This window comes from Ahaetulla prasina, chromosome 1, assembly GCF_028640845.1.
Source record: "Ahaetulla prasina isolate Xishuangbanna chromosome 1, ASM2864084v1, whole genome shotgun sequence".
In the NCBI taxonomy this organism is placed as follows: Eukaryota; Metazoa; Chordata; class Lepidosauria; order Squamata; family Colubridae; genus Ahaetulla; species Ahaetulla prasina.
This window is the reverse complement of record NC_080539.1, coordinates 58,298,762-58,319,058: the sequence shown is the minus strand read 5'-3', so window position 1 is coordinate 58,319,058 and position 20,297 is coordinate 58,298,762. Positions and strand designations below refer to the sequence as shown.

The 20,297-nt window shown below is 37.4% G+C and overlaps 1 protein-coding gene across 1 annotated transcript in view; it reads left to right on the top strand.

Annotated features, from left to right (window-relative positions):
* USH2A (usherin) overlaps positions 1 to 20,297 on the top strand; it is a 587,033-nt gene that overhangs the window by 395,634 nt on the left and 171,102 nt on the right. The window contains exons 41-45 of the mRNA XM_058169610.1: positions 2,448 to 2,782; positions 10,857 to 10,979; positions 12,736 to 12,899; positions 17,932 to 18,141; positions 19,617 to 19,822. Coding sequence (XP_058025593.1) covers positions 2,448 to 2,782; positions 10,857 to 10,979; positions 12,736 to 12,899; positions 17,932 to 18,141; positions 19,617 to 19,822 — 1,038 coding nt within the window. The remainder of the gene's footprint in view (positions 1 to 2,447; positions 2,783 to 10,856; positions 10,980 to 12,735; positions 12,900 to 17,931; positions 18,142 to 19,616; positions 19,823 to 20,297) is intronic.

Genomic DNA, 20,297 nt, shown 5'->3' with positions numbered 1-20,297 from the left:
CATAATTTTTTATCTGGTATTATCATATTGTCATGATGTGATAAGTATAGTGGGAAAAGAAGCAAAACAATTTTTTTTAGTAGAGAGGAAAGATTAGAGCTTTCTGCAGCACTGTTAGTGTAGCAGAATGGATTGCTTTGTTGCAAGCCTCATGGCACAACTCCAGAAGCAGCCATCTTTTTCTGAACAACCATCATAGCTCAGTGTGAATGCTTGGAAAATGGCAACCACTTCCAGAATCATACCACTTGGCCACATGACAAAGCTGCATTCTCCTTCCCTAAAGTGGCCATGGAGCACAGCAGAAAGCTCCAGAGTTCCAGTAGGGTGTGGAGAGGAAGCCCAAGCCCTGTGGGGACTGAATGGGAGGGGAAAGGCCCATGGGTGATCTGGTGGTGGTGGTGGTGGGAAAGCCTGGAAAGACCGAGGGGAGGCCTGCAGGAACCTGGAGGAGGAAAATAGGTACAAGGACTGAGGAGTGGGAGGGAGAACTTGTGGGGTGTGTCAGGAGGTGGGCCTTTGGAGGCCCAGGCCACCTGTCCTAGGCCACCTGTCCTACACTAGGCCTCCCAGAGCCTCAATTTCATTTTGATCTCAAAAGTAAATGCAAATATAATTTTTCTTTTGAATGCGAGCTTCTCCAGAGTTTATAGGCAAGTAAAATTGTATTTTATTGTATCTTTTCTATGTCTGATAATCCAAGACATGCCTAATTCAGAATAGGATGCCTGATCTGCAAAAGGATGCATTAAAGCTGTCCAGTATAAACCATTTTAAAGAACTCAGCCAATACTTGCGTGCAATACTTTACCAAATGTCTGGACAAATCTGTCTTTTATCTTTTTCTACATTTAGACTGATATAAAAAAATACTCATAACTAAATGGTGCACTTTGCAGGTGAACAGCTTGCCACCTAGATTGATTAAAAATGACTCTTTGACAGTCATCATTAGATTTTAATACCAATGAAGAATGATGTTATAAGAAGGAAATCCAAAAGTATTTTGAAATGGAAAAGACTTGCCTATATTTTCTGATAGCAACAGCCAGAGCTCTAGAAGAAACATATTAGATGGAATATTTTCTGTTGTGTTTCCAGCCAACACTGAGATGACATTGTTTACACTCATTGATAACTTTTAGTAGGATGGAGTAGTACAATCCTCCTAATCCTCCTTGATCTCTCCATAGCTTTTGATATTATTGATCATGGTATCCTTCCAGCTGACTTGGGAAGTTAGTTAGTAGCACTGTTTGACAGTGTTTCTTCTCCTTTGTCCATGGCCAGTTTCGGTCATTGTTGGTTGATGGGTGTGTGTGTGAGAGAGAGAGATTGAGTCCTAGTCCTAGTCCTAGTCCAAACAAGACTAGATTTGGGTTTAACATTCTCCTTTTTCTTATTTAACATCTATAGGTGTTCTAACACCTCAGAACACCTATCTTGATAGCTCTTCATTGCAAGTTGCAAAGGTTACTAGATACTTTCTGGATGCAATTCAAGGTGCTGTTTTACTATCTATAAAGCCCTTCATAGTCCTGATTATTCATGGGATTGCCATTCTCTAATCCTTTTTGCTTCTTCAATAAGATCTGACAGGTTGTCCATGCTCTGAATCCTGTTGATGAAACTATGCCATTGCGTAGAATCTCCTAGGACTCATCTGGAATACCATTTTTCTCCAGGTCTTGCCCTGTAAAATATAATTCCCTGAAAGTTCATATGACCCCTTTAGAAACTATTTTCAAACTAAGCTGTTCAAATACCCCAGAGGTAATTTTTGATCTCACTTAATCCTTGATGAGGGCTAGAATTTTCTTGTTTATGTATTTTTACCTATATACAAAGGTTTCTGTATTTGTTGTAGGTTCTTAAGATACTTTAAAATGTGTATGCTATCCTGAATTTTTTTTAAATTTGTTATCTGCATAAACCTATTAAAATGTTATGTTTATCATGATTTTTATATTTGTTATGATTAAGTCAGTATAGTCATGACAAATCACATTAGGCTATGTAGTCTCCATGATGCTCTTGGTTGTTTGCTTACATACATTTCATTTCTCAACTACATAACATCATCAGTGTCATGGGTTTTAACCTGGCATATTATACTGGGTGTAAAAAAGGCAGCAAAACCCATATTCCCATGCACTGATGTTACCTAATTGGACAAAATGTCAATAAGTCATCAAGCTCAAAGAGAATCAAGAACTCCACAGTTCCACCCTAAGGTATAAATATTTTCTTCTATTGGAACATCAGGTTATGGACCATATATAATCTGAGATCCCGTGATAAACATTGGTGAATATTGGATTCATATTTGCTTGTATAAAACCTGAAAGTGAAATTGTCTTTACAAATAGCATGATGTGGTTATAACTATTCTTTAAATCTTGTAAAATTCTTAATCTTTCATTCTAATCCATTTCTTATTGCTTTAGGTTTCCTGGGAGTCTCCTTCTATTTTAAATGGAGAAATGTTGAGCTATGAGATCCACATGCCGAACCCTCAAATCACTATAACGAACAATTTGACAACTTCAATGAGCCACGTAGTAACCAACCTGATCCCTTTCACAAATTACTCGGTCACCATAGAAGCTTGTACTGGAGGTGGAAATTACATTGGAGGGTGCACCAAGAGTCTACCAACATATATGGTTACACTTCCAACATTTCCGCAAAATATCAGTTCTGTGACTGTGACCCCAATTAATGAGTCAGTAATTACTGTGTATTGGCAACCACCATCTAAACCTAATGGACATCACATAAGGTAATGGAAAGAACAATATATCAGCGTTCACAAAAAAACTGAACTTTGTACATAAATTTTATTTAATCAAAACAAATTAAACTACCTAGAACTGCCTGAAATTATTAGGACTTGACATAAATTCAGATTGAATTGGGACAATTCAAATTAGTTTTTGGTTCATTTGACAGGATGTCCTTCTGCCATATGTCCTTTCCTAAACTGAAATCAGAAACAAAATTCTCCTTCCACCGTGCATTCCAGGGTCTCTTTCAAGTACCAAAAAGAAGTTTAACTGTATTCTTGATTGACAGGTCTGCCCTCAAATGAGAGTGACCCTTATAATCAGACATCCATCAGTTATGCCAATCAAAATGGGAAAGGAGGGGAGGAGGGGGCACAGAAATTGATATAGCACTCTTAATTTAAGCATTTATTTCCTGTTTTCCATCTTCCATCCATAGATAAGAAGTTTATGGCTTCTTATCTACCTGATTGGTTTAAGAACTTTATTTGCTTTTAGGGAAATATGAGTGACTTAATCTCTCATATTTATCCCTGCCCTCAATCCCTGACTGCATTCAGAAAGGATGCAACCTTTCCTTTTGCTGAAAAACCCATCAACTGATCTGCCTGAAATTTGCCACAGATACTCCTTGCTAAAAAATCCATTTTCACTATATATTCTGCCTTCAAAAGTTATATTTAATAGCATTTACATAATTTTAATAAAACATTGCACTCATTATTATTAAATTTAGCACATTTCTTTTCTTAAAAGTATCTACTTTTCTTTATAGATTCTGGTGAAAAATGTAAAATTCTATAGGCATTTAACACAAATGTTAAAGGTGTGTAGCTCAAGCCCTCCTTCTCCCCATAACTACTTTATGTAATTTAGGACACTTTTTAAAACTTCCTTTTGAAATTCATGCTGTTCTTATAAAAAGAAGATAAGAGCCATTTACTATTTTTCCACTCTAAATAATGGGAATGTATACTTCATTTTCATCCAATTTATGCTTCAAAGAATGGGATTTCTCAGAATGAGTCAAAATGGCCTCTACTTCTGAAGCCAGGAGGCATGCTTAACATGGGCTGGACAATTCTATTATCAGCCTAAAATTATTCAGATGCAAGAAGGAATTCTTAATTAGTTTTGCTTAATACATAACCAGCAAATTACTGAAGGCTAATTATTAGCAATTCCTTCTGGGCTGTCCTATAAAATCAGATGGATACTACAGTATATGCATTTACTGTACGTTGGTGAGAGGATTAATGTAATATTAACTGGTACATTGGTGAGAGGATTAATGTAATATTAACTGGTACTAACAAATTTTCTCTTCTTCGTGATCTCTTAGCATGCCATAGGGATTATGAAGATGGATTATAAATAAGAAGATATTGATTCATATTCTTTTTTTGTTATTGAAGCTAACTTTTGGCCAAGCATTTATTCTCAACCCTACACTTCTCCTAGAGTATAAATATAAAATAGGATAAAAGAAAGGGCGATCCCATATAAGGTGCTTTGAGCTCATGGAGGGAAGCCAGCCTGTAACATTGTCAAACAAATAATGAAATGGAAACTGTTTTGGCAGAATGGGATGCCAGGAGAAATTAATAGAGCTCCTCCCCCATCCCCAGAGACTATTTCTTCATCAAATTCCTTGTGTGTCTAATTACACTTGGCCAATGAAACTATTCCTATTTCTGTTCCATTCTGTTCCGTTCCGTTCCGTTCCGTTCCATTCTGTTCTGTTCTGTTCTGTTCTGTTCTAAATTATTTGGGCATATTGAATAGAATAGAATAGAATAGAATAGAATTTTATTGGCCAAGTGTGATTGGACACACAAGGAATTTGTCTTGGTGCATATGCTCTCAGTGTACATAAAAGAAAAGATACGTTCATCAAGGTACAACATTTACAACACAATTGATGATCAATATATCAATATAAATCATAAGGATTGCCAGCAACAAGTTATAGTCATACAGTCATAAGTGGAAAGAGATTGGTGATGGGAACTATGAAACGATTAATAGTAGTGCAGATTCAGTAAATAGTCTGACAGTGTTGAGGGAATTATTTGTTTAGCAGAGTGATGGCCTTCGGGAAAAAACTGTTCTTGTGTCTATTGTTCTGGTGTGCAGTGCTCTATAGCATCGTTTTGAGGGTAGGAGTTGAAACAGTTTATGTCCAGGATGCGAGGGATCTGCAAATATTTTCACGGCCCTCTTCTTGATTCGTGCAGTATACAGGTCCTCAATGGAAGGCAAGTTGGTAGCAATTATTTTTTCTGCAGTTCTAATTATCCTCTGAAGTCTGTGTTTTTCTTGTTGGGTTGCAGAACCGAACCAGACAGTTATAGAGGTGCAAATGACAGACTCAATAATTCCTCTGTAGAATTGGATCAGCAGCTCCTTGGGCAGTTTGAGCTTACTGAGTTGGCAGAAAGAACATTCTTTGTTGTCCTTTTTAATGATGTTTTGATGTTAGCTGTCCATTTGAGATCTTGCGATATGATAGAACCCAGAAATTTGAAGGTTTCTACTGTTGATACTGTGTTGTCAAGTATTGTGAGAGGTGGAAGTATGGAAGGGTTTTCCTAAAGTCTACCACCATTTCTACGGTTTTGAGTGTGTTCAGTTCCAGATTGTTTTGGTTGCACCACAAGGCTAGTCGTTCGACCTCTCGCCTATATGCGGATTCGTCATTGTCTCGAATGAGACCAATCACTGTTGTGTCATCTGCGAACTTCAGTAGCTTAACAAATGGATCATTGGAGATGCAGTCATTGGTATACAGAGAGAAGAGAAGTGGGGAGAGCACACAGCCTTGGGGGCCCCCTGTGCTAATTGTACAGGTATTTGATGTGATCTTGCTTAGCTTCACCTGCTGCTTCCTGTTTGTTAGGAAGCTTGTGATCCACTTACAAGTCTGTTCCGGTACCTGTAGCTGGTTTAGCTTAGTTAGAAGAATGTCTGGAATGATGGTATTGAATGCTGAACTAAAGTCTACAAAAAGGACCCTTGCATAGGTCTTTGGAGACTCAAGATGTTGTAGGATGTAGTGCAGAGCCATATTAACAGCATCATCTGTTGATCTATTTGCTCGGTATGCAAATTGCAAGGGGTCTAAGAGCGGATTCGTGATGGTTTTCAGGTAGGAAAGCACTAGCCTTTCAAAGGTTTTCATGACTACAGATGTTAGAGCAACTGGTCTGTAGTCATTCAGTTCCTTGATGGTGGGCTTCTTCGGCACTGGGATGATGGTAGAGCGTTTGAAGCAAGAAGGAACATAGCACATCTCTAGTGATTTATTGAAAATATGGGTGAAGATGTGGCCAATTGGTCAGCACAGACTTTTAAGCAAGAAGGAGTTATCTTGTCTGGGCCTGGAGCTTTTCCTGGCTTTTGTCTGTGAAATAGGTCCTGCACTTCCTTTTCTGTGATCACTAGGGGTTGTGAACCCAATGAAATGGGGTCAGTTGTAGGAGGCTTGGCTGTTGTTGGTGTGTCTGAGATGGGGGTTGTGGAGATAGGTGGCTGTAGTTTCCTTTCAAACCTGCAGTAAAACTCATTCAGGTCATCTGCCAGTTGTTGATTACCTTCAGCCTGGGAAGGAGGTTTGCCATAGCCGGTGATATTTTTAAGAGTTTTCCACATGTTTGCTGGTTCATTTGCTGAAAATTGATTCTTTAGCTTTTCAGAGTAGCTTCTTTTTGCTGCTCTTATCTCCCTTGTTAGTGCATTTCTGGCCTGATTGTACAGCATTTTATCACCTTTTCTGTAGGCTTCCTCTTTGGAATGTCGTAGCTGCTTAAGTTTAGGTGTAAACCAAGGTTTGTTATTACTGTGTATTCGCAAGTTCCTTGTAGGTACACATAGGTCTTCACAGAAGCTGACATATGATGTTACAGTATCTGTGAGTTCATCCAGGTCTGCAGAGGTATCTTTAAAATATTCCAATCAGTGCAGTCAAAACATGCCTGTAGCTTTAATTCTGATTCCTCCGTCCAGGTTTTCACTGATTTAATTATTGGTTTTATGGCTTTAAGTCTTTGCCTGTAAGCAGGTACAAGGTGAATCATGCAATGATCAGAGTGTCCTACAGCTGCACGTGGTAAAGACCGATAGGCATCTTTTAGTGTTGTGTAGCAGTGGTCTAGAGTATTCTTGCCTCTGGTGGGACAATTGACATGCTGAAAGTATTTTGGTAGTTCTTTCCTTAAGTTTGCCTTGTTTAGATCTCCCAAAACAATGGCCAGTGAATCAGGGTGTTTGGCTTCAGCCTCCATGATTTGGTCAGCTAGAGTTCGTAATGCCTCGTTTACACAGGCTTGTGGTGGGACATAAACAGCAATTAGAAGAAATGAGGAAAATTCACGAGGCGAATAGTAAGGTTTGCAGTTGATAATTAGAGTCTCTAAATTGTTGTCACAGAATTTGTAAATTATGTTAAAATCTTGACACCAGGTTGAATTAATATATAGGCATAAGCCTCCTCCTTTCTTTTTACCAGATGTTTCTGGAATCCTGTCTGATCGTTCAATTTGAAATCCTGGAATGTTCAGGCTGCTATTTTCAATTGATTCATTTAACCAGGTTTCAGAGAAGCATAGGACTGCTGAATTGCGAAAATCAGAATAGTATTTGTTTAAGAGGAGTATTTCATCCATCTTATTTGCAAGTGAGCGTATATTTGTTAGGAAAATTGAAGGCAGAGGAGTTTTAGTGTGAGTTCTTAGCTTGATTAAGATCCCAGATCGTTTACCTCATTTCCTTCGTTTCCGTTGTTTGGTTTTTTTAGTAATCCATGGCTCCATGGGAATTGCCTCCTCCTGTGTTAGAATCTCCTCCGTGTTTGTAAAGACAGGCGGGGGTGAGATTAAAGAAAGCTGCTCCTTAAAGAAATGTTCCTTAATTTTTAGCAGATGGTCTCGTGAGTAGGAAATCCGTAGTGAGTCACAGAGAACAATTAGAAATAAAGAAACAATTAGAGAGCATTTCACCGAGGCAGCCTTCGTCGGCGCCATCTTAGGTAAATAAATGTGCCATCTTAGGTAAATAAAATGTGATGATTAGGTGATAAACTGAAAATACTGAAGAGGTTATGTTGGGGGGACAGCAGACTATTTGACTGGTATTACATTTTCAATTTTCCCTAGTGATTATCTGAGGAATTAAAGATTACTTACAAAAAGAAACAAATACTGTATAAAATATTTGGAAATTTGAGAGAGTGGTTTTCTTTTCTTCTGTTCATTCCAACCAAAGCACTTTGAACTCAAATTACTTGTATATATTAGTTAACCTAAGGTGAATAATATATACAGCTATAACAAAAGCACATTTTTGTGAATTGCTATCCATGCCTCAGTACACATGGAAATGTCAAAAGGAAAAGATGCAAATGAACTAAAGGAATTAAAAGTACAGTAATGTTCCACCTCTTGAATTGGGATACTCCTCAGAATATAATTCTTCTAAGGAATCTTAGAAGATAAATTTGGCAAAGTGTTCTGAAGGCTGTCATTAAAAATATACTTTAGGACATTGTCTTAGCTAAAATATATATTCATAGTATCTAAAAGTTGAGGTTGTTCACATGGCAGCTACTCTGTGTTCAAATTGGGTCTTAAAATATCTTGGGAATAAAGGTCATGATGATGTATTGTTCCTCCCAGGAACCTTGATTCTATTTTTTAAAAAGTTGCCTGGGATTGTGCATCTTTTCTCTAAACCAGGGATGGGGAACTTTATGACTGGTGCAGGGGTCTCCAACCTTGACAAAGCTGGCTGAGGAACTCTGAGAGTTGAAGTCCACAAGTCTTAAAGTTGTCAAGGTTGGAGACCCCTGGACTAGTGGACTTCAACTCTCAGAATTCCTGAGCCAATATTGCTGAGCACGGCTGCCTCAGGAAATTCTGGGAGTTGAAGTTCACTGGTCATAAAGGGGCCATAGTTCCCCACCCACCTGCTCTAAGCAGTTTCTCTTGGAAAGATAGTATGTTCAGTTCCTCCCAAAGTCATGAGTAGCCAAATGGACCTGACAGCTGGAATTTCTATCTACTTGAAGCAACTTTGCTTTCTTTGCTTTGTTTCTTTTCTTTTTAAAAGGAGAGAAACTTCATGGGGAAAAAGACTCTTGCCTGATAAATACTTTTTCAAAAGTAAGGATTTTTTAAACTCAAGTATAAAATATGGAAATGTTAAGGGAAAAAAACAGAAAACAGATTAACAGAGTTGCAAGGGACCTTATAGGTCATCTAGTTCAACCCCCCACTCAAGCAGGAGACCCTGTATCATTTCTGACAAATGGCAGTTCAATCTTTTCTTGAAAGACTCAAGTGATGAAGCTCCCACAAGTTCCGAAGGCAAGCTGTTCCATTGGTTGATTGTTCTCACTGTCAGAAAGTTCCTCCTCATTTCTAGGTTGAATCTCTCCTTGGTCAGTTTCCATCCATTATTCCTTGTCTGGCTTTCAGTTGCTTTGGAAAACAGCTTGACCCCTCCTCTCAATGGCAGCCCCTCAAGTACTAGAACACAGCTATCATGTTCCCCTGGTCCTTTTCTTCACTAGGCTAGCCATGTCCAGTTCATGTAACCATTCTTCATATGTTTTATTCTCCAGTCCCCTAATCATCCTGGTTGCTCTCCTTTGCACTTTTTCTAGCGTCTCAACATCTTTTTTTATAGTGTAGTGACCAAAACTGAATGCAGTACTGTAGGTGTGGTCTTACTAGGGCTTTACAGAGGGGTATTAGTACCTCACTTGATCTTGATTATCCCTCTGTTAATGCAATTTAGTATTCTGTTGGCTTTTTTAGCTGCCGCTGCACACTGACTCATATTAGATTGTCCACTAAGACTCCAAGATCCCTCTCACAGTCACTGGTATTAAGCCTGGTTTCCCCCGGTTTATATGCGTGCTTTTGGTTTTTCTTACCCAAGTGTAAGACTTTACTTTTCTCTACATTGAATTTCATTTTGTTAGATAGATTAACAAAATTAACAATTTAAAATTAAAATTTAAAATTAAGATTAACATTATTAACCGGTGCAAATAATTCAGATTTGAATTAGACTAATCCTTCCATCTCAAAGTAAACTGAGTCCTAAAATTAATTAATTGTGTTATTTGATTCAGTCAGAATTCTGGAGAAAAATTTATTTCCTATATTTTCTTTGCTGTTCCTAATAATTTTCTGTTTCTGCTGGGGGCATTGAATGTGTTGAGACCTTATTGATTTTCTTCTGTTCAGATAAACATACTGTACATACACATACATCCAGTGGTGGGATTCAAATAATTTAACAACGGGTTCTCTGCCCTAATGATTTCTTCCAACAACCAGTTCACCAAACTGCTCAGAAAGTTAACTACCGGTTCTCCCAAAGTGGTGTGAACTGGCTGAATCCCACCACGGCATACATCTATAAATTTTTAGCTTCTCAAGTCTGTTGAAGCCACTTTCCTGTTCATGGCACAAATCTTCGCTTCTGAATAATAGTCTCCCAAGAAAAAATTTATTGCAGGGCAAAGAAAATCCTGATACATTTACAAATAAATTGAGGAAAAGCAGTTTTTTTAAAAAGCAACTAATATAAAAACTGATTATCATAGTCGCCTGACCTAGTTATTATTTTACAACTTTCAAGGGTAAATCTTTATTATTAAACCAAATCAAATCAGGGTAGTTACCTAGCAGATAAAGTTTATGCTAGGAAGAGAACTTGTTAAGTTTTCATATAGTTTCTGTTTCTTAACTTTTTTTCTATATAAAGCAAATTTGCCTGTTCAAACTGCTGTCAAATTATCCTAAAAAGGTATGCAAACATTTCATCAAACACTCTATTACATACTCAGATAATTTTTCCTTAATAAAAGAACTGCTAAAAAAAACCCCACCTCATCCATTCTGAAACTAATTACATAAGTTATGGAAAGTGTCAAATTCTAAAATATTAAAAAACAAGATTACAGCTGTAAAAAGAAAACAACGTGTGACTTTTAAAAGCAACCTTTTTTTGTCATAACATTAGTTAAGATAATCCCACCATTCTGCTTGTCTTTTGTGTTAGATATGAGCTCCTGAGACGTAAAATCCAGCAGCCACTTGCATCAAATCCCCCTGAAGATTTAAATCTCTGGGACAATATTTACTCAGGAACTCAGTGGTTTTATGAAGATAAGGGTCTTAGCAGGTAAGATTACTAAAACTATAAAAACAAATGCTGGCATTTTGTATAGCCCATATTTAATAGTTCAAAGCGTTCCTTGCATCTCCGTGTTGCAAACATGTTAATTATGTAATGAAATATTTTCTGTCATCTCCTTTGGCATGAGCCTTTATTAACACTCTTTTGTTTGGTTTGGTTACCTACTCTTCTCCTCTGTGCAATTTTGTTTTGCTTTTTTTTAAAAAAGAATGCTCAGGAAAGTAAGAAGTGAACTGCTGGAATATTGAGTGAGTGGTTTTACTTATTTCATTAAGGTACACAGCATCCAGCATCCTTCCAATTCTATTCTATTGCTAGCTTGTTCATGGGTTTGAGAAATATTTATGGAGGAGTATAGATCTGTGATGTGTTGACCTAGGACTCTTTTAATTGTGGCTTTTTCTTTTTGTTTAAGTAAAGCAATATCTAGGGCTTTATTGTCCTTGTTTCTTTACAAACCTTCCTCCACCTGCCTGTCTTTGTCCTATTCTAAGATGTCCCATTCTATAACAAATCATCAACCCTAACCCATCATTATATCCTTCTGTTGGTCCCTTGGACTTCTGACCCTATCATGCATAACCAGAAAATATTCATTTAGTCAAAAATATGTTAAGCTTCCTTCACACATTGGAGCACGGTACTGGAGTCTGTATTTATGGTGGGCATGTTTAAACCTGTAGGCTGGGTTCATGTATTTTACTAAACAACTGTTTGTTTAATCAATGTTCATTGAATAAACCACATTTCCAATCCTTAAAAAAATGATTTACACATTATAAAAACTGGTTTCACATATTACTAAGCCAAAATCAAACTACTTTGTGGCATTGTGTAAAAACAGTAATTGTCTATTCTGTGTTCCTTGACTAAATTCTATGAATTCTGTTGAATCTAAACCTTTAGTAAAAAGATTTTCCAACTAACCAAACACAGTAGCTTGGATAACTGTATCTTCCTTTCCTGCCACCATATCTTACAGAGAGGTTCATATCTGGACTGGAAATTTTTAAGAAAATGTTGGATAACCATTTGTCTGAAATGGTGTAGGGTTTCCTGCCTGGGCAGGGGGTTGGACTAGAAGACCTCCAAGGTCCCTTCCAACTCTGTTGTTGTTGTTGTTGTTGTTGTTGTTAGTAGTAGTAGTAGTAGTAGTATATATCATGTTAAGCTAGCTTTACTGTGGTTTGTTGACAAATGCAGAAATATTGTCCTGAACTTTTCCTGTCTTATGAATTTCTTGTAATTGCCTTCCCTGAATATTGTTCTACGCATTTTCTTGAAGGCAAGGAATTTTTGAAAATGAGAGTTCAGGATACTTTTGAAGTATCTGGAGTTGGGAATTAAACTAATGAATCAGGATTTAACTTTGAAGTAAATGCAAACTAGCGCTCCAACTAGTGTCTTATAAGAGGTTAAAATTCTGGAAATAGTGAGAGCTATGTAGGCTACAAGAGAGAGTAAATGAAGAGAAAAGAATAAAAATTAAATTGGATCATAAATTAAACCTGCTTTTTTTTCTTTTTCTTTTTTTTAAAGGGCTTGGAATTGCCATAACTATCTTTCGACATAGTTACCAAAATTTGTTTTTGAACTGAAAAACATTTTTTAACTCAAAAATTCACAATTTTTGAGTCAAATAGCAGCTCTGCTGAATATACTTTTGGTTAGAATCTGAAGTAAACATTTAATACTTCTAATGATTTTTCCTTTTTTTAATGATATAAATCATATCCTTTAGGAATACAACATATGCATATAAGCTAATAGTACATAATGAAGTAGGCTATACGTCAAGTGAAGAAGTGGTTGGTACAACATTACCAGGATTTTCAGAGAAAGGCACTAATGTTGCTGCAAAGCCTCTTAACCACACAGCTATAGAAGTGAAATGGACCACTCCAAGTAAGTGTTCTTCTTGATTATATCCATCATCTCACATTAAACAACTGGCTTTCAGTTAAATACAAAGGATGTTGCTTCTCTTTGCTTAATGGCTGACTCCTCAGTGTCAGATTTTTTAAAACATTTTTGCAAACTAGAGTGATGTGAAAATTCTATTAGAGGCATTGCATCGATAAAGCAGAGCTCTGAATCCAGGAAGAACCCCAATTTATGAATATTTCTGCATGGAAAAGCATGATCCCATGCAGAACCAAAGATGAAATATACCATCAGAAGGCTTCTGAATTCAAAGCTATTTAATTTTGCTAGGATTGAGCCTAGATCAGGGGTACCTAAATCTTTTGCCATCACATTTCACTTTAGTGTATACCTCCTGTAAAAATCCAAAATGAACATAAAACTACAAAGAACTTTTTGAAAGGTTATTGTAACAATGTACGTCAAAGGTTCTCCACATCTGCCCTGGACTCTGTCTGCACTTCCCAAAAATTTTCTGTATTCTGTCTGCACTTTACGGTTTGGGAAGCCCTACCCTAGATCTATTCATCCTCATCCAAACCCTAACAGTTTTCTGTCAGTGATACAGAATTTTGACTACATCTCTTGTCTGACCTAGGGTTGACATATATCAATACTGATCACACCTAACTTTATGTCAGCGGGAAACCTCATCCAAATATATCCCTTTCCCTCTCCCAATCTTGCTGTTGGTTATCCACAAGAGTGATCAATATAAACTCAGTTCCATAGACAAGTCTACACTGAGACCCAAAACTATCCAAATTATTTATTTCCTCTAAGGAGTGGTCACCAACCAGTGGTCCGCAGAAAAATTATTTTCATTTTTTATATTGCACTAAATACTATTTATCTTTTTAAAAATTCATATTAGTGGTCCTTGAGATTTAAAATTATGAATTTAGTGGTCCCTGAGGTCCAAAAGGTTGGTGACCTCTGCTCTAGGGCAATCTGTAGCTACAGACTTACATTGGCTGGCTTTTTGAGGCTGCAGCTGTTGTTCTGAATTATCCAGATATCTGTCATGTTGCCCTGCCTTCATTTCCATTCTGTTTTGCAACTGCCTTCTTATCAGGAACGGGGGTTCTTGACTGCATCTGGGCTTCTAAGAGGCCAACATTGGGCTTGTGCGACTTGCTAATGCCATAGACTTTATACCAAGACCTCTGGGCTGTAAATTTGTCAGTGCCAGGACAGCATTCCATTTTTCTAAACTTGGATTACAATCAGGAGTTTGAGTAATATCCTTTGTCACCAACCACATCTCTAGTCACAACTAGGTGCTCTTCCACCGAATTCATTGGCTCTTTTTCTGATGTTTGGTCTTTTTTTATTTATCTTCTTTCGGATAACATAAACCTTTTCCAAAAGAGTTAAGGATGGGTTCCTTAAAAAAAAAAAGAGGAGCATTGTAGTTCCCACCAGAGGTGGGTTTCAGCAGGTTTTGACCAGTTCTGGAGAACCGGTAGTAAAAATTCTGACTGGCCCCACCCGCATCTATTCTCTGTCTCCCAAGTCCCAGCTGACTGGGAGGAAATGGGAATTTTGCAGGAATCTTCCCCTGGAGTGGGTTGGGAATGGAGATTTTACAGTATCCTTCCCCTGCCACGCCCACCAAGCACACCCACCAAGCCACACCACACCACACCCACCAAGCCACACCCACCGAACCGGTAGTAAAAAAAATTGAAACCCACCACTGGTTCCAACTCATTCTTCCTTCAACACAGTTAGTATTAGGAAATTCCCCAGCAATTTATTTCTCTTATCATTGTTCCTCTTGTTGGGATCATAATATTCTGAAGAAGGGGAAACTATATATTAAAGAAAACTTCACTCTTCCTTGGGAAAGTTCAACCATGTGTATAAATATATGTGCTATAGTCTATTAAGAATGCAAGAAGAACCATTTCTTTCAGCAAATGGGAAGCTCACAAAAAGGACAGTAGCAATATCTGCCCAGCAGTAACAAAATATTCACTGCCTTCAATACTGGAGATCATCTATAGCCATGCTTACAATTTGCCATTGATTCTCGCTCTCCTTAAGAATTTATCAAATCCTCTTTTAAAGAAATTTAAGTTTCTGGTCAACAGTGTACCTGGTGATAGCAACTTCCACCAATTAACTGTGTGATGTCCTAAGGATTTCATTTTCTCTGTCCTGAATTTCTTGTCTTTCAGGTTATTCACGTATTTTGAGCAAGGGAGATACATTCTCCCAATATTGTAGCCTCTTTTTCCCAAAGAATATTCTGGTTTGGTTTGGTTTTAAAATCTCCACCTTTTCTTATTCTACAACATTCTTTCTGAGGTGATTAATTAAGAAGATTTGGGTTAGTCAACATTTGCTTGTGATTCTGGATGCGTTTCACAATGTGAAACCGCATAAGAAGTTTAAAGCAGACAGTACATCAATTCAAACCTCTTTGAGGTTGTCATATTATTTCAAATGCCAGCATTTCTGTACAGCCTGATCTTCCTTTCCAGAAGAGTTATGGATTTTCTGTATATGCAAATGTACACATTTGTGCTATGTCATCTTGAGAGGAACATATCCATTTAATCCAGATTACCTGTCCATCAAAGCAGTAGGTTAATTCTTCAATATGTACATGCAAATCTGTCTGTAAGCACTTACTAGTGACTCTTGGCAAATAGAGGTTCCACTAAAATTTATATTTATAATTGGATGCCTGAAGTAAGCATGCTTATAAAAACTGACAAACCTAATAGATCTGAAGCAGGCTGCTGAAGTTTCATTACTTTAGTAATTCAAACCTCTGACCATCTAGATAAAGGTAATACAATCTGGCTTCATTTTCATTCTTACTGCACAAATTTCCTAGATATCTGTTTATGAATGCAAAGGTTAAACATCAAGTGAGGGTCATTAGAGCAAACCTTTATTTATTCTTTCATTGCTTGATATGCCTTATTCCAAACAAATAAGCAATCTCCCTGCCTCCAAATGTTTTTATTTTGTCACAGATCTGGAACAAATTTTCCCTGCCCCCCCCCCACCTCCATCCCAGTAATCATTTGAAAACAACTTTCTTTATGTCTTTGTTGCTGGTAGGTTCAGAGGTGAAAGATAGCACAGGAGTTTTGGAAACAGAGGGTCTGCTAAAATTAAGCTACAGAAATAAAAGAAAATGGAAACAGAAGTTTTATTCTGATGATCTATCTGGAAATATCAATTCATAGATGGTTGAGTTTTAGATTGTGCCTGCAGTTTTCCCCCCACAAACACACACACCCCTTTGTTTTTTAAAGCATTCATTTGAAGCTCTAAACAGGCTATGTATGATTAACTGTTATGTGTTGTTTTAAAAGCAATCTTTTAACATTCTGACCTCTTAAAACAAGTTTCTGAGCTTAAAAATTAGGATGTCCATTCCTCCTATTCACATGCAGATACATTCAAATAAAGAAGATAAAGATTCTCTTAAATCAGGCTTGATTCTTGGTATCAGCCTTGCAGGACTAAATACTGAAGTGGTTTGCCATTGCTTTCTTCCAGAATATTTTCCAACTTCTCATTCTAGCCCATCAAATTGGAATTCTCTAATTGTTTTTTATGAGTACCATCCAGAACGTTTTCCAACATCTCAGCTTAGTTGACACCTCTAGAATTCCTAGTGATTTTCTTTCCTAAAGCCCAGCACTGCTTAGTTTCCAAGCTCAACTGGGTTTTTTTTCCTGATATGATTAGAGTCAGTGGTGGGTTTTAGCAGATTCTGACCAGTTCCGGAGAACCAGGAGCGGAAAATTTGAGTAGTTCGTAGAACTGGTAGTAAAAATTCTGACTGGCCCCGCCCCCATCTATTCTCTGCCTCCCAATTCCCAGCTGATTGGGAGGAAATGGAGATTTTACAGTATCCTTCCCCTGCCACGCCCACAAAGCCATGCCACACCCACAAAGCCACACCCACAGAACCGGTAGTAAAACATTTTGAAACCCACCGCTGATTAGAGTGATACGTCGTATACATTTTCCCAGAACAATGCAGTCCAAGAGATGATGCATACATGATCCCAGTCCTTGATTCTTGAATCTGGTGTTCAACGTAGTCTCTAATAGTCACCTAGGCATCAACATTCAGCATGAAATAGATATTTTATTCACCATCCTTCCAGTGTGTTTAATATTAATTACCTTCATATGGTTACCTAATGGTACTTGAATTCTGAAACACTGAGATGTGGACATGGCAAAGGATGTGCCAAAAAACTACTTCTTCTCCCCCAACCCCCATAAAATGGCTCTAGAAGCAAAGCTTCCTGATAAGACATAATTTTCAAGAACATTATTCTAGACTCAGGAAGAATACTTTGAAACACTGCCTTTATTATTCAAAATCTTTGTCTATAATGTTTTATGAAGGGGAAAAAGAACCTGTTGCGTTTCTCCTCATCTTCTTATGTCTGGAATAGATTTTGTACCACTATTTAAATTGATGCCTTTAAAATATGCTGTTGGATAAATGATTGAAAATACCTTGGACTACAAGAAGAATAAATCATTCAATATTACATGAAGGAAAGCAAAAATGCTCATTGGTAGTACTAATGATGAAGTTAAACTTTAAATATTTTAGACACATAATGCAAAGGCAAGACTCATTGGAAAAGACCCGGGAAAATCAAAGACAATACTGTAGAAAAGAGGCTGATAAAAGACAAGGTGGAGAGATTCCAGGTAATACAATCATAATTTTACAAGAGCTCAAAAAAATTATCAACAGACAATCCTGGTGAAATGAGATTCATCGGGTTATGAAGAGTCAGAAGGGACTGAACAATAAGATTTGCCTACAACGCAATTTCTCCTATAGAATATTTATATCATCAGTACAGAGTTTACCACTTAGTATCTTTGAACTGGACCGTTTACATATAACTTTGCAGTTCTAACATACTTGGAGTAATTTTTGTGTCAAAAGCTGTGCGGTCATTATTTCTCCATTTATTTCCATAACGAGATTTTTGTTTTGTTTTTATTCATTAAATAGTCTTACAAGATGTTCAAGAAAGTATTGAATATTATTTCCTTTCCTGGAATGACACTAACCAAATAAACTCCAAAAAGATCCCTGCAAGTGAAAATAGTGCTGTTATTGATGAATTATATCCAAACACACAATATCAGATTTTGCTTCAAGTTTTCAGTGGACTTAACAGCATCACAAGTGAAACTGTACAAGTGATTACACCAGACGTAGGTAGGTTTATTTATTTATTTATTTATTTATTTATTTATTTTTATTTAATGTTGTCATAACAATATATACAAGCATAACACAAAAGATTATATAATATATAAACATATATATGAGGAGAAACAAGGTAGTATAAGCATATATATATATATAAGAGAAGAAACAATAGGACAGGAACGGTAGGCATGTTTGTGCTCTTATGCACGCCCCTTAGAGTCCTCTTAGGAATGTGGTGAGGTCAACAGTGGATAGATTTTGAATAAAGCTTTTGGGGTTATGAGAAGAGACCACAGAGTCAGGTAATGCATTCCAAACCAAGGTTGACTCTTGGTTTCAGCTTAAAAACTGAAAATTGATTAACTGCTTTTATGAGGGTTGAAATCTGTCATTGTTCCATTATGAAAATAAGAGGTTTTTTAGCAAAATGCTGTGAAGTCAGCTGCTTGTGACACGATAGTCAACTGTTTAACCAGAAATGAAAGATGTAAATCCAGCCACTCAGAGAATTTCCCTGACATATTTCCAAACCAGTTGGCAAGCTGGAGGCAGGGAAGGGAAAGGAGGGCGGAAAAAGCAACTTGTGAATTTCAAATGCTTTTGGAATAGCTTTTCTAATCTTTTTGGCTTTGTAAAATCTCATTATAAACATTATAATATCATTACCCCAGAAGCAAGTGTTCCAGGTCATTAGCAAAGTACTTTAAGTCAGGATTGCATTTTCTTGGCAAAGCCAAAGTTCATCCCCCTTTTTATTTATAAAATAGAACCTATTGGAAGTACAATTTTTCAACTGGTAAAGATGGATTTACCCAGCTAAAAATAGTTCCTTTAGATAGCTATTTATGACATGCTTAAATAATCTGTGTAATTTAATGCTAAGAAAGATGGGAGTTATTTTTTTTGGGGGGGGGAAGGTAATGCTTCATCATTATCTGTGGTAATCATCAAAAGTATTTACATAATAATTTAATACACATTCAAATTATGATGCTAATAAAAGCTATGGGGAGATGTCACCCTTAGAAGATAACTTGTGGGGGAGGAGGGTGGAGTTGAAACAGGACATTATACTGAATAATTGCGAATGAGGTCTCACAGTTAAATAAATAAACACAATCCTCTATTCCAGAGGTCCCCAAACTTGGCAGCTTTAAGATTTGTGGACTTCAACTCCCAGAATTCTGAGAGTTGAAGTCCACAAGTCTTAAAGCTGCCAAGTTTGAAGACCTCTGCTCTAGTCAAAGTTATAGTAAAGTAAAGTTAAGGCAAGACTGGAAATACAAAGGTTTTTACCATTCCCTTTGCCCACAGTCTCTGAGCTTATAACAAGTCCATTTAGAAAACAGTGCAAACGTTTTAACAAACTAGCGGATAAGTAGCAGAGGCTTTCCTAAATCTAAATTCTAATGTATATTTGGTTAAATACGTGTTTTTACAATGGCAGATGGAGTTCATTCTCTTTCCTCCTTTGTTTCTAGAGCCAGAGAGTCTGTTCCCTCCAGAGATCGTCATCATCAATAGTACAGCTGTACGTGTCATTGTGCCTTCAATGATTTCAAACTCAAATGGTGTTGTCACAGAATATTCTATTTATGTAAATAATAACCGATATGGGACCAGAATGAAGGTGCCTGGATCTTTCGTTTTAGGAGATTTGTCTCCATTCACTCTTTATGACATACAGGTTGGAATTTCTTTTTTCTTGTATATAGTTTAATGTCAGTGCATCTATAGATGTACAGTTATTAATACAATCCGTATTTCATTTTGAGCACAGTCATGTAAATGGCATATCTTTGTATACTGTATGTGATATATAAAACTTTGATAATTCATGGAATTATTCATGAATAATTAAGTTCTTCTGCGCATGCGCGTTATGGCGGCGGCGTTTTGATCCTCGCGGAGGCGGAAGCTGGGTGATCTTGCCGCGATGCCGTTCTACCGGCCGCCGGGCTGCTTGGGTTCCGGCTCCTGGTTGGTGAGCTTCTCGGCTGCCGAGAGCGAGGTTTTTGGACCTCATTGGGCTCTCGGCTGCTGAGTTTGGAGCCGGAGGAGCAGCGGACGGCGACGGCCATGTTGGGGGGAGTGGAGAACGCCCGGATTAGCTCAGACTGACTCAGCTGTTCTTCGGAATGTCAGCCGTCTTGACAACCGCC